The 16,210-nt window shown below is 35.5% G+C and overlaps 1 protein-coding gene across 2 annotated transcripts in view; it reads right to left on the minus strand.

Moving 5' to 3' along the window:
- Positions 1-3,906: 3,906 nt before the first annotated feature.
- Positions 3,907-16,210, minus strand: part of LOC121414127 (guanine nucleotide exchange protein smcr8a-like) — a 46,949-nt gene continuing 34,645 nt past the window's right edge. Inside the window, exons 13-20 of one of the 2 annotated variants that reach the window (XM_041607194.1) lie at positions 14,862-15,254; positions 13,042-13,173; positions 12,532-12,640; positions 11,895-11,948; positions 10,226-10,406; positions 7,394-7,554; positions 6,946-7,057; positions 3,907-6,417 (exon numbers count right to left, since the gene is read on the minus strand). In XM_041607194.1, the coding sequence (XP_041463128.1) occupies positions 6,295-6,417; positions 6,946-7,057; positions 7,394-7,554; positions 10,226-10,406; positions 11,895-11,948; positions 12,532-12,640; positions 13,042-13,173; positions 14,862-15,254 (1,265 nt within the window). In that variant the 3' untranslated portion in view covers positions 3,907-6,294. The remainder of the gene's footprint in view (positions 6,418-6,945; positions 7,058-7,393; positions 7,555-10,225; positions 10,407-11,894; positions 11,949-12,531; positions 12,641-13,041; positions 13,174-14,861; positions 15,255-16,210) is intronic. The other variant, XM_041607195.1, reaches the window with a different exon arrangement.

The raw sequence follows: 16,210 nt of genomic DNA on the forward strand, positions 1-16,210 counted from the left end.
TTCCCATTCCTTATGACCCTTGACCTACATGTGTGTACATCTTGAATATTCATGCATAAAAATCATTGCGAGAATGAGAGAATAATTTGTGTGACCTTCGACATCAAAATATTGCAACCTCTTCAATCAATTCAACTCCTTACAGATATAGTTTTATATAGCACTGGCAGGATCAACAAAACAATGGCATACAAATGGAATATACATGTATCTTTATTATTACATACAACTCAACACAAAATCTTTTATGAAAGACAAAAATGTTATAATCTCTCCTTGGCAATGCACCTCGTCAGTGGGCGGTCAAAGTCAAGTATCTCGGCTCAGACAAAGCTCTTATCTTTTTTTTCAATTCTAAGATACAAGGTTTTAACAGCTCACAGATGACATGTATTAAGTGAAAGTATACAGAACCTTCAAAATGTAAATTCAATACTCAAGTAAATGTATAAATCTTGGGTAGTTATTACATAACTTGACATACAGGTTAAGAAACATACAATAATCAAAAGCTTAACATTTTGTAACAGTATTTTAAACCAACACAGATGACCTGTCATGACCATAGTAGGTGCCACCTATTATTAAATTTTATTTTTGTATAACTTCTAAATTGAACAAAGCTTGGGTACCAGGAAAGGTCAGAATAGTTTGAGAGCAATTCCATACAATAATCAAACATTTTGTATGTCCAACCCCATTCTTTTTGGTAACACAACATTTGCTTCGGTATTATTATCTCAGCAGTTATAGGGCAAGAGTTAGGATTGTAATATAGTTTTTAGTTCAGAATAATGTTAAGATGAGGATTAAGTTTATTTAGTTATGAAGGTTTTGTTTTATGTTTAGTTTAACGCACAGATTTTCCATTGGAGCAAATAAGCATGTACATATATTAATACATGAATGCTTAAAAGAAATGTCGAACAGTTTGGATAGATCACTCATAACAGCTTTGATGTTTGGTCTCATTTTTGTGTGCAGTGCAAGTACCTTTTTTTTTGGGGGGGGGGGCATGTTAATGAATTTTATATCAAACAGATACCCCCTAAAGTTTACAATATGTATGTCATAGTAAATGGTTGAAATTAATCCAAATGATTGGGACAAATATGTGATATTTATGGAATATTGAACTGAAGAGAAATTCACCCCCCCCCCCTTACTCCAAAAAGGAATGTATCATATAACGGGTTCCCAACATTTTTTAATATTTTAATGAATCTCTGGCCCAAACTGTTAGAATATTTCTTGTCTATGTTAATGTATTTCCTATATTAGGGCATATGAAAGGCATTCTTTTCAGTGGACTTAATTTATTCCAAACTGACTTGAAAATTGAAAAATTTAATTCCAGCATGAAGAAGCTCCTCAAAAAAACTGTAAACACGACGATCAATAGCCTAGCTTTACTGGGATAGTATTAGCATCTTAAGCACCTAACACGGAGGATAAGTGCACAATATAATTACCCTATAGCATTGTCAGACATTGGGTATGTGTGCATCATAAATTAATATCATTCTTAACATTATTATTACCACTCATTTTTCCTCTTTCCAGAACTGAAAATTATTTTCAATTGCAAAAAGAATTGGTCATACAAAACCTGAGATGTAAGTTAAATGCACATTCAAAATATCACATATACAAGAAAATCAATACTTTAATAACAGCTAATACAAAGTACAATGCAGATAGATTCCAAGAAGTACATAATAATTTCATAAATAGCATATTATTTCATTAATTTACATAATTCTTAATTTAAATCTGTGTCAGAAATAGGACATATTGACAACACTTACATTAATAGATAACATGTATATCACAATGAATAAGAGAACTTCCATTGATTATATAAGATTTACAATACTGGTTCATATATTATGAAATTTAAATAAATGTCATTTATACATCAGAGGGATTAATTTTACTTCTCAAATTTGATTAGCACTAATAAGTTGAAGCGACAAGGTTTGGTATAGTCATATGTTAAAAAAAAAAAAAACCTGCTACAGAAGTAATTTATAATAGTCAAACAAAATGCATAGCAATGCAATACAATAGCAGGGGGTATTTCACAAAAATTGCTTAAAGGTAAATGCTAGTTTTGGTAACGAGCACTTTTAGAAATGCACGTCGACATAGTCAACTGGTACGAGATGACGTCATTTTTTAGCGTTCCATATGCCTCAGGTCCTCACACACGTCCACTATCAGAATCGAGAACCTCGCCACATCCATTTTGCGGTTCTCCTAAATCATAGTGGACGTGCACGTGAGTGACGTCATTTAACTGCTCAAGCTCAGCATGAACTTCAACCTTTCCCTTTTAAAACACAGTTTTCAGTGACTTATTCACAAAACTAATGTAAGTTGTACGATGCATTATGTTTATCATATTTGAAATTGCTTTCTGATCTCCAAAATTTATATCGATATATATCCTAACTCGCGTAAAAAGGAATCAAAGCAAGTGAAAGGGCAAGTGTGCACAAGTTGCACCTTCGCATCACCCGACCGGGTCGCCAGGCGATGGTACGCCCAGATCTTCTGGGTCGGGCAGCTTGTCATGACCCGCTGGTTATCGCGCTGTTTCAAGTGGACGTACGTACACGTACAAGTCGAGTGAAATCTAAAGTCATCCGATCTGTAGTGAACGAGGGCAGACGACGACATTGACTCGAGCGATCAGAGGACTGCTACGACGTTCTCGTTCACTACTCCTAAAAGTCTCTAACGATATCAAAATGAGTTCGTACAGAATCTAATAAAATGACCACCAAAGTGTCTGTTTGTATAAATAAAACATATGTGCCAAAGGATTCTGGAAGAAATTGTGTAATTGCTGAGAAATCAGGAAATAAGCACAAGATTCGGGTCAAGCGTCGGGCCCGACATTCAAAGCAATAATTAATTATTACACTGTCCCACGTGCGCTTATCTGTGTTGGTGATCTTCAGTGTGAACATTTTTCAGTGTAGATTTCAAGATTTCACAAAGTTCAGTTTATGTAACTGTACCAGATCTAGATCCTCGATGATATACTGACAATTAAGCCTTGTTTCACAGACTTTCTCATAAAATCAGTGTTTACTGCAACTACTGGAATTTCTCTTTAAATACAAATGTGAACATGACATAATAATAATGATAATCCGTTTTTATATAGCACTTTACATTGGAATGACGTGTTCGATTAACGAGTCCACTCTTAAAACAGTGGACTCATGAATAAAGTAGCATGGATAACCACGGCAACAGTTGTCAATTTGGCACACTGTGAGAAAAGCGTGCATCACCATTGGACATTTTTTTAATATGCGGTAAATTAAGCGTAATATACAGGAAATCTGCATAAACCATGGACTCAACCGTGGGTTTCAAAACCACCAATGTGTGCACATCCTCCACTCCCTGGGCAGTATAACGTGCAATCTAGTAGCGTGCCCTCTAAGCATGGTTTGACCAATGCAGTGAACCCTCTCATCCTGAACTCCAATTGGGAACTCCAATGCGACTCTAAAGGCGACGCTACCTTACGATTGGTCTGCGACCCGATTTCAGAAAAAAATGTAGAACAATTTGATGCTAATATTGAGACTTGGAATATCTTACTGTGTAATGTTCTAAATCATCCTACGAATACCTATCTTCAAATCTGTGACTATGCTATCATCCTTCTTAGAATAAAAGCGAATCTAATATCAAGTCGTAATGACGTCATAGCAGTCGCACGATTCGCTACGATTGGAAACTAATTTGGCCTTAACTCAGAAATAAAGACTTGCAATCTTTCAAAATGATTATATTAGTATTCTTTCAATTAATTTAAACCTCAAATAAAATGATATGTTCCATTCACATTTTCAGAAAATGAGCAAAATGTGATTTGTTCCAAAATCGGATCGCGAACAGTCGAAAGGTGTGCGGTGGCCTTAAGTCACACTGAAAAAAATCTTTGTGAAACACCCCCATGAATAGTATTTCTCAGATCAGCCAGTATTACAAGGAGATTAATCTTTGATTCAAAAGAAAATAATGACTTTGTGGATGATAAAAATGAAAATTTGGGGAAATTTAACCACTGTGAATATTCCTTCAGCTGGTAAAGATTTAAATATACATTTGTACGCTCTCCTTTCATTGGGCAAGAAAATAAGAGTTTATAACGTTGTATAATATCAAAATATTTAAATATCAAGATCAAGAAATGATATGAAGTGAACAAAGGCATTAGAATTTGATCGGTGACAGGGTGTTTAAGAAAATATATATTTTTGTGAAAAAATCCCTCACTCAAAGTACAAAACATAAAAAATATAACATATACAGTCACATAGATTATAGCACATGTGATATAATCAACTTAAATGCAATACCCGGGCCCCATTCCACAAAACTTAGATTGATTGTAAACTTGATTTATACGATCAATTGCATGCAATGATCAATGCAATCAATCATGAAAATCTGCCCTATAATCAATCATAAAGCTTTGTGTTACAGGCCCTAGGAAGAATTGTGAAACACATCAATGTAAGATTGAAAGTTTGAACAATCATTGCTAGACAAGGCAAGAAGTATGCAATTAATCTTTGGAAGAAATTAAGCCACCACACCCCCCCCCCTTCTCCCTATACATCAAATGATTTTGGTCTGCTATACCTGGGAAAATCAGCACATACACGTGTATATGCAATATTTGTGGTCAGTACAAGTCGTGCAGAGAGTAACAAAACATTTCCTTTGATGAATTTGAGTCCAAATCCCCATATAACAACCTGAATGGCAATCTAATTCAATATTTAATAGAGGCTAAGGCCCGTATTCTGAAGACGGGTTTAATCTTAACTCTGGTTTAAAGTTGTGGTTTAACTATGGATAGCCAAAGTTGACATAAATCTCTAACACCATAATTGCAATATCAGCTGATTTTCTCTCAAATCATTCTAATGTTTTGGAAGGATAAATAGGACTGCTTTCTTCACCCTTCACAAGCTAGGAAAGAGCACAGTAAAACAAAAAACGCACAATGTAAGGAAAATTTTGATGTTTTGGGCTTTCCATAATTTTAGCACAGAGTTAGACCATGGTCTAAGTTAAACCTGACTTCTGAATACTGGGCTTAGAGTTGACAAATTTCAATTATTGGAATATCATGCCATGTATATTTATATTATCAAACACCTCATATTTGGTTATGATGTAATCAGTCCCAGAGGCCATAGACAGGACTATACTTGGGATTCAAACACACAAAAATGAATACAAGGTTAGACTGAAATGTCAATTTAAAATGGCCAAGTATTAAAACACAATTTAAGTGTATATGACCATACATAGCAGTGCCAACAGATGGTACATAATGGTACAATATATCTGATCCCCGTCTTAGAATTAGCTAAGATTGATCCGATGAACCTCAACTATATGGAAAGCCAGCATTATCATAATTTTTCCCACAAAAATTTGCACAATGTCCTGAAAACTAATAATGTATGAATATACAACATATCTAGAAAACATGTAGACAGTGCTTTCACTATTCAAAACAAAACCTCCTGGAATCTACTCTGAAAGTTCTTGGAATTTTACAAATGTTCTCAAGTCTTTCACAAGATGTTATACTCATCTTCTATACATGAAAAAGATGAAATATAGGGCCCAGTGCCATAATGAGCCAAACATTTTGAGGGACGAAATATGACCAAAGACGTATATCGGCAAAAGAATTGCGAGCAAGCAAAAATTTTGACATTTGACATAATATTCAGAAATTAATATTATTCTTGGAAATGATAACTTCCCGGAATTTCTCACTTTCCAAAATGATCTTGGAAAATAGCAAAACTTCCCGGAAATTCCTGGATTTCCGGAAGAGTGGAAGTGCCGCATGTGGAACTAACATGCTTTTAGATGATGACATTGCTGGCTTTCCATAGTTGTGGTTGGATCAATCATAACTGTTTGCAAGACGGGACCCTGAACTCGTGACGACCCAGCCTTAAACGTTTATCTCATAATAATGTAATGATGAATTTGTATAGTAGATGAAGGTATATTGTGGTACATATCATTAGACACTGGTACCCTTCAAACTATATATATTGGGTACCTCCTACACATCTGATGATCCAGTCATACACTAGCAGAGGGTATATAATGGTACAAGCCATCAGTGATCACCTTTGAAATACAAATGGTACCTTCTATAGACTTGGTGATCTTGTCATATACGAGGTGAGGGTATAGCACATTACATACCATCAAAGAGCGGTACCGTTTGAACTACATCTGGTACCGGCTACAGACCCGATGATCCAGTCGTATACTAGGCGAGGGTATTTCTGTATAGCCCTGTTGATGCATGATCTCATCTAACTGCTGCCGCTTTATTAGTTCCACCCAGTACTGGCGGTTTTCAAAACAAACAAAAATAATCAGATATTAGTTTCAGATAGGTTACTAGCAGACAGAACAAGGTATGAGGGAGAAAGGAAGAGAGAGAGAGAGAGATGGGAAGGAATTAAGGAAATGATAGAGCGGTGAGAGAGAACTATGGCAATCAATCGATATTGTAGGCTATATAATGATATTTGATTCAGCATCTAAACAGTATGGAATATACATGAATATATTAATCATTCCAAATACAGGTTACAATTAATGATATTTTTCATACGATTTCAGGGATTCTAAAAATTAAGTAAGTATTGAACACCTCAAATTAGTATCAAATTTCAAAACTGAAAGTTTGCAATTGATATTTAACAACAAAAGTCAATTCCCACACATTCTCCCTTGACGTATGACTACATTTCAATATATTATGGTGCAGTAATAAGGGGGTTAAGAGTTATCATTGCCAATTTGAAGAATATTATGTAATTAATAAACTCTTGCCCTGAAAGAGACAAGAAACAAAACCCATGTACTTACCTCTACAATTTTGCAATCTCCATCCACAAGACCAAGCTTTGAAAGAAATGATGCAGAATTAACCCTCGCAGGTGAGCTGTTCTGGCGTAAAGTGCTGTCTGCACTTGAAGTACTGTATAAAAAAATCAAGAGCACCGTTGTAAATTTCATTGTAATGGATCTTTACGTTGATTTATATCCAGTAAAAACATGCTAAATATTTAAGGGTGCCTTATAATCTAATCTATCAAATAAATCTTTTAAAAATACACACTACAATATCACATCCCCACATCATCCTCCTTCTCCTCCTCATCATCACTTTCACCATCATCATTAACAGCACCCTCATCATCATCATCATTACCACCACCATTATCATCATCATCATCATCACCACCACCACATCATCATCTTCCTTATTATCACTAACATCACCATATAAAGATTCAGAAGCAAGGATATTGACCTGTTAATTAGATGTGAGTTTGGTGAGTTCAGGCAGTAGGAATGGTAGTATAGGAATGCTTTTGAAGCTAACTGTAGTAGAGTGCTCTGTATATGTGCAAGGTAACATTGGTCCGTCTGGAAGTGCTTGTTCCGACTTACAATGGAATCAAGAACATTGCCCTGAACAGGAAAAAACATACAAGCGAAGAAATTAACTACCTGTATCAAAAAGATTGGGGAATCAGTTTCAAAGAAAGATATCTGGGGGGCGTTTCATGAGAGTTTATCCGAGAGTTTCCATAGGAACAGTGCCTCTCAGCCAATCAAAGTCATGGAAAGATGTCAGATCTGACAACTTGTCAAATGAAAATACTGATGAAACGCTCCCCTGATGAAAACTCCTGAGCCCCATCTTATAATGAGTTAGGATTGATTCGATCAATCTCAAGTACATGGAAATACATCACTTTTTTTGTATTTTAAATGTTGACGTTGCTGGCTTTCAACAGTTGCAATTGATCGGATCAATCGCAACTCTTTGTAAGACGGGCCCCAGAACTCCAAATAATAATGTATATTTCAGAAATATTTAATTACAACCCACCATTACTGCAAATTATATTTATAAAACAACTTTGAGTTAGCAGTTAAAACATTTTTTAGTTGTACATGTACCATTACCAAGTTATATGTTGTGATGTATTCAGATACCTTGAAAGCAAGAAAACAGAAATGCCCCCATTCAAAATTCGACAGCCCTAAGAAAAAAAGGCAGATTAGTAATCTTTAAAATTGGAGACTGATACTGGATACTTAGTTAAAAGAATGATGAAGCATTATTCCCCCATATGTAATTTCTAAAATATATTCAATAGCTGAAAGCAAGATAACAAATTCAATCTCCTCCCTTAAAAAAAGTCCTCAAAAACACACATACAGGCCTCTACAAAAAAAATTTCTGTCACTTGCCCTGTTGGGCAAGTGATGAAAAAATTTGCTTGCCGGTTAGAAAAAACTGCTTGCCCAATTTTTAAAATAATTTTTTCATTATGACGGCACTACTCTTATTTTTATTAAGGTATACAAAATAACAATTGAGAATCATGTCCAGTATAAGAACACACATTGAAAAGGATATTTTCAGCAACGTAGCAACTGAGTCTTATTTATTTTGGAGAAAAAAAAAGTTTTAAAAAACCCTTCAACAAAAGTTGCTAATGTTTCATATTTTGCATCTTTAAATCCACGAAATGGCTACCTGCTTACCATATTTCATTAGAATTGCTTTCATTTACCGTAGTTGGAAACTATAAAGAAAGCCAGTGAAAAATGTTCAGCTCTTTATTTTTCAGCTCTTAATTAGTTGGAAACCATCAAGTCTTTTCTTCATCATTTTATGATGTTGCACTCGGTCAATAATTTTTATCTACATGTTTTCACATGCTACTTTTTTTTCTATTTTGAGGAATACCTGTTCACTTATTAATGAATTATTACTAACATTGTTTAATATTGTATGATTTTTAAGTAATTTTTTTCACTATGCTTAGAATCTTGGGTGTGTGTGTGTTTGTGTGGGTGTGACTGTGAGTTGAACTTTGATATAAATGAATTCAATATCTAATTTCTACTTCGCCTATTCCAGTACAATAACCTGTACTCGGCCACGTAATAAAGGCCCACATACCCTAACTTTTCCTGAAGTGATTTGAAAACGCAGACTTCTACGAAAATTGCATTTCTCTATGGGGGAGTCTAAATTCGGTGAGAATGTATTCATTAATAACTTAAATATACATGACAATGAAGAAATCATCAAACTTTATTGGAAGTTTTGAATAATATACCCGAAATGTAAACTCTGTCTGAAACAGAAAATCACCATCACTGAGGCCTTTACTGAGCGAATTGTCCCCCAGAGCTCTGGCAGAGAGACAGAGCTCAGACTGGCTAGCTAGTATGCGCACGTGTGTGAGCCTCCCGCCGGCCTTGTAAAATAGATGGAGCTTTGTTTGATGATTTATTGTCTGATATTTACCTCATCCCCTCAAAAAGGGAAACAATTGAATTTTAAGTTATAATTAACAAATACGGCAAGTTCTTTTGGATGTTAATAGGCCGTTTTGAAAAGCAAAGCCGAATGACAACTCACCAATACGAGGTTACTAGACTCCGTGATTTATTTCCTGTGTAATTCTAATTATTTTATCACAGAATTGTGATATCGGAAGGGGGAAAATGTGCATTAGAAATTGCACATGGTGGTAGTCATAATGGACCCCTATACTACATTCAACTGTTTCCCGGCCATTGCGTTGATTTTTTTCATACCTGGTACCATGTGTATGGAAACACGTGGTACAGAAAAAATAACACAATTTCGGAATTTGAAACTGCGCTACTCGCTATTTTTTAAGGCTTATTCATGATTTTGAGTGTGGATTTTGGATGATTTATGGAAAAACGAGGTACGGTACAGAAAAAAAGATGCAACAACCACTTGCCCGACCGGGCAATTGACTTTGAGAAGTGCTTGCCCGCACATCATTTTCACTTGCCCCGGGCAAGCGGGTTGGTCGCGCCCTGCACAATATTAATCCATCATTTTGAGATGGGTACTAGATAAATCGTAAAAAGAACTTTAAAACATTATTCACTTTGAAATCATACCTGTATGTTCTAATGTATAAATAGCTTGAAAGCTAGAAAATCAAATGCCCCTTGCCCTTTCCAAAAAGGACAGAAGTCCTAAACGAGGCAGGATATTAATCCAGAATTTGGAGATGGGTACTAGATACATGGTTATTACAATAAAATATTATTCCCTTAATATTCATCTGCACATTTATACCTTGTACGCTGGCGTCCAAAGAGTTTGTTGGTCGTAGTCAAACAAGGTGATGTATCTGCGTACTGACGATGGCAAGACTCTTGCTAAAGACTTTGGTTTTGAGAGGCCCACAAGTTTCATCCTGGCGAGGTCCGTCATGCATAGCGGCTTCGTATGCCATGGCACAACAAGGTGGTAGCGACTACAAGACAAATATAAAAAGAAATTTTATTTCATACCATGATGTGTTCTATACTGTAAAACTAAAATTACAAATATAAAAATAAAATCTTCTTTTAAATCACATTCCATATTGCAATTTGATAGCATTAAAAATACAATAACATGTATATTTATTACAAAGAAATGCATCACAGAAATACAGATACAGCTTCATTGAATTGAATTGAAAAGATTTTCCACTTTCAATACATAACAAGTGGAATGCCTCTGGCCGTCTCACCTGCATCACGCAGTTCCATATAGCAGCAGTGCTGACTTTGAAAACTACTCTAACTCGCACAAGATGTTCAGTGATACATGGTTACTATTATGTCCACTTTTTAAGAACTAGACCAATAAACTTACAGAGATATGATGGTTATTCAACATAAAACCCCAACATGGCCAAAGTTCATTGACCTTACATGACCTTTGACCTTGATCATGTGACCTGAAACTCGCACAGGATGTTCAGTGATACTTGATTACTCTTATGTCCAAGTTTCATGAATCAGATCCATAAAATTTCAAAGTTATGATGGTAATTCAACAGATACACCCAATTCGGCCAATGTTCATTGACCTTTGACCTTGGTCATGTGACCTGAAATGCGCACAGGATGTTCAGTGATACTTGATTACTCTAATGTCCAAGTTTCATGAATCAGATCCATAAACTTTCAAAGTTATGATGGTAATTCAACAGATACCCCCAATTCGGCCAAAGTTCGTTGACCCTAAATGACCTTTGACCTTGGTCATGTGACATAAAACTCATGCAGGATGTTCAGTGATACTTGATTAACCTTATGTCCAAGTTTCATGAACTAGGTCCATATACTTTCTAAGTTATGACGTCATTTCAAAAACTTAACCTCAGGTTAAGATTTTGATGTTGATTCCTCCAACATGGTCTAAGTTCATTGACCCTAAATGACCTTTGACCTTGGTCATGTGACATGAAACTCTAATAGGATGTTCAGTAATACTTGATTAACCTTATGGCCAAGTTTCATGAACTAGGTCCATATACTTTCTAAGTTACGATGTCATTTCAAAAACTTAACCTCAGGTTAAGATTTGATGTTAACGCCGCCGCCGTCGGAAAAGCGGCGCCTATAGTCTCACTCTGCTATGCAGGTGAGACAAAAACCCCAATAAACAATGATGGGTCTGTGAATGATAAAAAAAATACATAGTTGACAAAAAGCTGATATTGAAAGTTCCTATACTTCTTTCCAAAGGAAATCCACAAAGGGTATATAATATAAAACAAGATATCTGAAATCATCTTACGAGCTGCTATAATAATTCCATGACAATTAACATGTAAAATGTGATTTGTGCAAACTTTACATGTCACTATAGCTTCCAACAAGTATGATCACATTCAGCGATGTTGATCTGCTAAGAAGTAAATAGTGTTTGAAAGGGATTTTAACAAAATCAAGAAGATTGAGTTGGTTACCTTGAGTGCCCGGGGACGAACAGCCAAAGAGTCCTGACCAGTGAATTGACCTCTCTGCATAAAGGTGAAAGGTCAAAGGGTGATTTACAAATTAATAATCAAAATTGCAATATAGTTCAAAGAACATAATACAAAGGTTCATTTGTTTAGGAAATAAGAGAAATCACAGAAAACATCTTCATGAGCAACAAACCCTTTTTGCCGTACTGGGCCTGATTCAATTGAGAATCACTTACAGATTTTATAAGCTAACGAAAGTTCGGAGGTATTTCACAAGAAAAGACGACTTCCAGAATAGAATATTCCATATCAATGATTCTACTAAAATCTTACAATTTTCCACTTTTTGAACAAATACAGTATTACCATATCATGAACTCTGGATGCATTAAAATCTACTATACAAATTCAGTAGTGAATGGAAAAGAATATTATATGATCAGAAGATATCTTATCCTAAAAGATAATAATAACATATTTCACAGTAAATTCACAAGTAAAAATAAATCCTGACACCTGAGTACATACATTTACGAGGCAATTGAAAAAGCAATAACATCATATATACTTGGGAATTTTCCCTATTGATGAAATTTTGCAAAAATATTTGATTGATGAAATGTACAAGATGATGTACCTTTCTTTGGTAGGTGAGGCAGCAATGACGACAGTCCTCCCTGATAGAAGTGCATAGATGAGATGAATGGCAAAGACATAACGACTGATGAATTCCTTGATTCCTGAGCCTATTAAACAAAAACAAAAAAAATGATAACAATTTTAACGATTATGTTTAATTTGATACACACAAATCAAATCATACCAAACCATACTAAATCAAGCCAATCCAATTCAATTCAATTAAAATCAAATCAATTCAAATGAAATGAAATGAAATCAAATCCAATCAAATTAATCAAATTCAATTCAATTAAAATCAAACCAAATCAATTCAACTGAAATAAAATCAAATGAAATTAAATTAAATCAAATCAATTCGAATAGAATAAAATAAAATGAAATAAAATCAATTCAATTCGAACAAAATAAAATAAAATCAATTCAAACAAAATCAAACCAAACCAAATCAATCCAATTAAATCAAATCAAATTAAATCAAACCAAATCAAATCATATCACATGTTACCTGGTAGATCCGAGTTAGTGCTAGCTAGTCTAGATGCATAGCATCCTACTGGTACTTTAGTATTCCTACGTAGTACTGGTTCCTGCCCTGAAGGCACTAGGTGATACTTGTCTAGACTCTCCACACTGTTCGCTGTCAAGGGAAATCAACAAGAGAAAATCTTTTTAACATCATGAACAGTGGCTCCATTATGATAATATGTGACAATTACATAGTGCTTAAACGTTTCTAAGCGATTACCCCGGCTTTAGCATGGCTATTCTGATTGGACTCTTGAGCATTTACAGAATTCCTTCCTACCGGTTACCCATATAATACACCTGGGTAGAGATTGGCAAATGTAGACAAGTGCCTTGCCAAAGGACGTGAGTGCTGCGGTGGGATTTGAACCGCGGATCTTGTCGTTCAAAGTCCAGAGACTTATCCACTGAGCCACAAAACCTCTACATGAGCACTGAGCTCCCTAGAAATAAAAGTAAAGAAGTTTGGGATCAAACTCCAACACCCCTATTTACAAGAGACACGCAAGCAGAACAGTGGTGGATCTACGGGGGTAGGAGAGAGGGGGAGGTAGGACGCATTGCGTTGCAGCTCATAGTCATTGGGTAAAACCAACTTGTCAACCCCCCCCCCTCTTAGCAAAAAGCTATATCCGCCACTGATGTAGGTGCCAAGAAACCAATTTAAAGGAAAAAAACTTATGAAGTATTCAACAATAAATGCAATATCAATAATACACTGCATCTCCTTCTTGCAGTCAAAGTTATGTAATTTCATTGATTTTACTACATTGAATTATTGACTTATATATCAGATCTACATTCAATCCCTGACCTGCATTCAACCTAAAATGTGACCTACACGTATGACCCCTATTAGACAAACAGGGTCATGTGGTCCAGTGGTAAGAACATAGGACTCGTGATAGGGAGATTGTGAGTTCAAATCTTCGCTTAGCCGCTATCTCCACTTTAACAAAAAATGCCGAGAGTAATTTCTGTAGTATATATGGTCAACCGTAAAATGTTTCCGGTGTAAATGGTTATTCTAGCTTGGCGTTAATATGGCGGAAACAACACTCCTGAGTTCCTACGGGAGTTACTTCAACAAAAAGTTAGAAAAAAATCTCTGAAGGCCAGGATTTCTCATCTTGTTGTAAAAGGAGAAAAAAGGAGTACATTTCATTGAGCATCACAGAAAAAAAGTGGCTAGTATTCATTTATTACAACAATGTTCAAGATTTAAGTACGAAGGATAATAAATGGATATACACTTGTATCCTTTCACCAACTGCAACGGAGCAGAGCAAAGTCATTTTGATTAATAAAGTGTAGGATGGTGATGCGAAAATGGAGGGAAACCATCTTCAGAATCAAACGTGAGAGTGCACTTTACCCAAGCATGATAATATTTTGTTTTACCCTTGATATGAGTTCATCAGGTGCATAAGGAAAGAGAAAGCAAATACATTTTATTTTCATGTAATTAAAAAAAAACAGAATGCCTGCTTGCCATCAGTTTTTTTTTCTTTTTATACTCACTTTTGTATATAAGTTTTATGATTTTTGCATGACTACTATTTTTTTTCTTTTTTTGTAAGAAGTGATTTGGATGATCTTTTTTTTTAGATGCTATCAAACTGTTGGTAATATCATCATTATTATTATTACACACTTACATATTTTTTATGAATAAATGTAGTTTTTAAATGAGATGCTTCAATGACTAAATATGGGGTATATTCAAGCATAGAAAGAGAGGTGGTATTACAAATATTGACGAGACCATGATGAAGTTTTTTTCACCCTGCATATGATCACCTTTATGTCTCAGCTTCCCCTCTTCTTTGCTTGATGTGGTTTCCATGGACACACCATCCTCCTCCCCCGATGACAGCTTGAGTGGGTGTGGTCGATGGGAGGGGTGTGGTCGATGGGAGGGGTGTGGCTCACCATCAGATGGCATCTCCAAGGCAACCGCATCCCTCTCCTCTTCCGGTGGTAAAGCATTGGAGGTATCGATGGATGATGGTGATGGAGGATGGAGATGCACGTCACATAAAACCTTCGATGAGAAAACATCGCCATTCTCCAGCCCGCCCCCGTCCTCCTCCTCTTCCCCTGGTGGGTGTGGCTGGCAGTGGTTGTTGTGGGCGGGGAAGGGGTGTGTCCTGGGATCGGAGGAGGCTGATTGGAAAGAGCAAGTCGAGGAAGCTGGAGAAATCAACTCAAATAGCATGCAGGTTGGAAGGCAGTGAATAGAAAAGCATGCAGTGGCAATGATGGTCATGATGATTAGGATAAGACCATGATGATGATGGTAGTGCGGTTGTGGTAATAGTTATGGCGATGAAGAGTTAGTGCATTGCATAGAATATCACAAGCCATTTGATCCATCACATAGTCATGCACAATTAACCGAATCAAAGCAAAACATACAAACATTAATATCAAAAGACAAAAGAGCACATGGAATAAATACATGAAACGCAAAAAATATATCTCATGCAGGAGTTAATTAGCAACACAAAAAGGGTGAGTACCAAAATTCAAGCATGCCCAATTTTCAATTCATATATTATTTTTTTTGTGTGTGTGGTATCAAAACATATATTTGGATCGTAAATTACATGAAAGACAACAAATGGAAGACATCATGAAGTAACAGGAGACCAACACAACATAAAAAGATGAACAAAAGTGACATGAATGCAACAGAAAACATGTACAATGAAATCAGAGAAACCGTGATTCAAAAGTAATATTCACATGGTAAAAAATATTGAAGGGTTTTATACAGTCATGTATGCATACATAAATGAAGTAAAGATGACAATAAACAACACATTCAACATGACAAATAAGGTACATGTATATGACATAAAAACAAATAATGGATAACCAAATTGAAGACAAAATAAAAAAATAGGATGAACATTTAAAAATGAGATATTGAGACAAAAAAATCACATAAAAGTGCAGGTAAGATGATGAAGAGGAAGACAGGGAAATGAAAAATGAAAAGAATGGAAATGCCTTGTTAGTTTACATGAGCAAGATCGATCCATGAATTAACAATAAGCATGTCTGCATGATTTACATTGTTTGAGGCCATTAATTTTTATTTTAATTCATGGAATAAGTTCATTCTTCAAGCACGATACACCTGG

This window comes from Lytechinus variegatus, chromosome 4 (assembly GCF_018143015.1).
Source record: "Lytechinus variegatus isolate NC3 chromosome 4, Lvar_3.0, whole genome shotgun sequence".
NCBI classification, from domain to species: Eukaryota; Metazoa; Echinodermata; class Echinoidea; order Temnopleuroida; family Toxopneustidae; genus Lytechinus; species Lytechinus variegatus.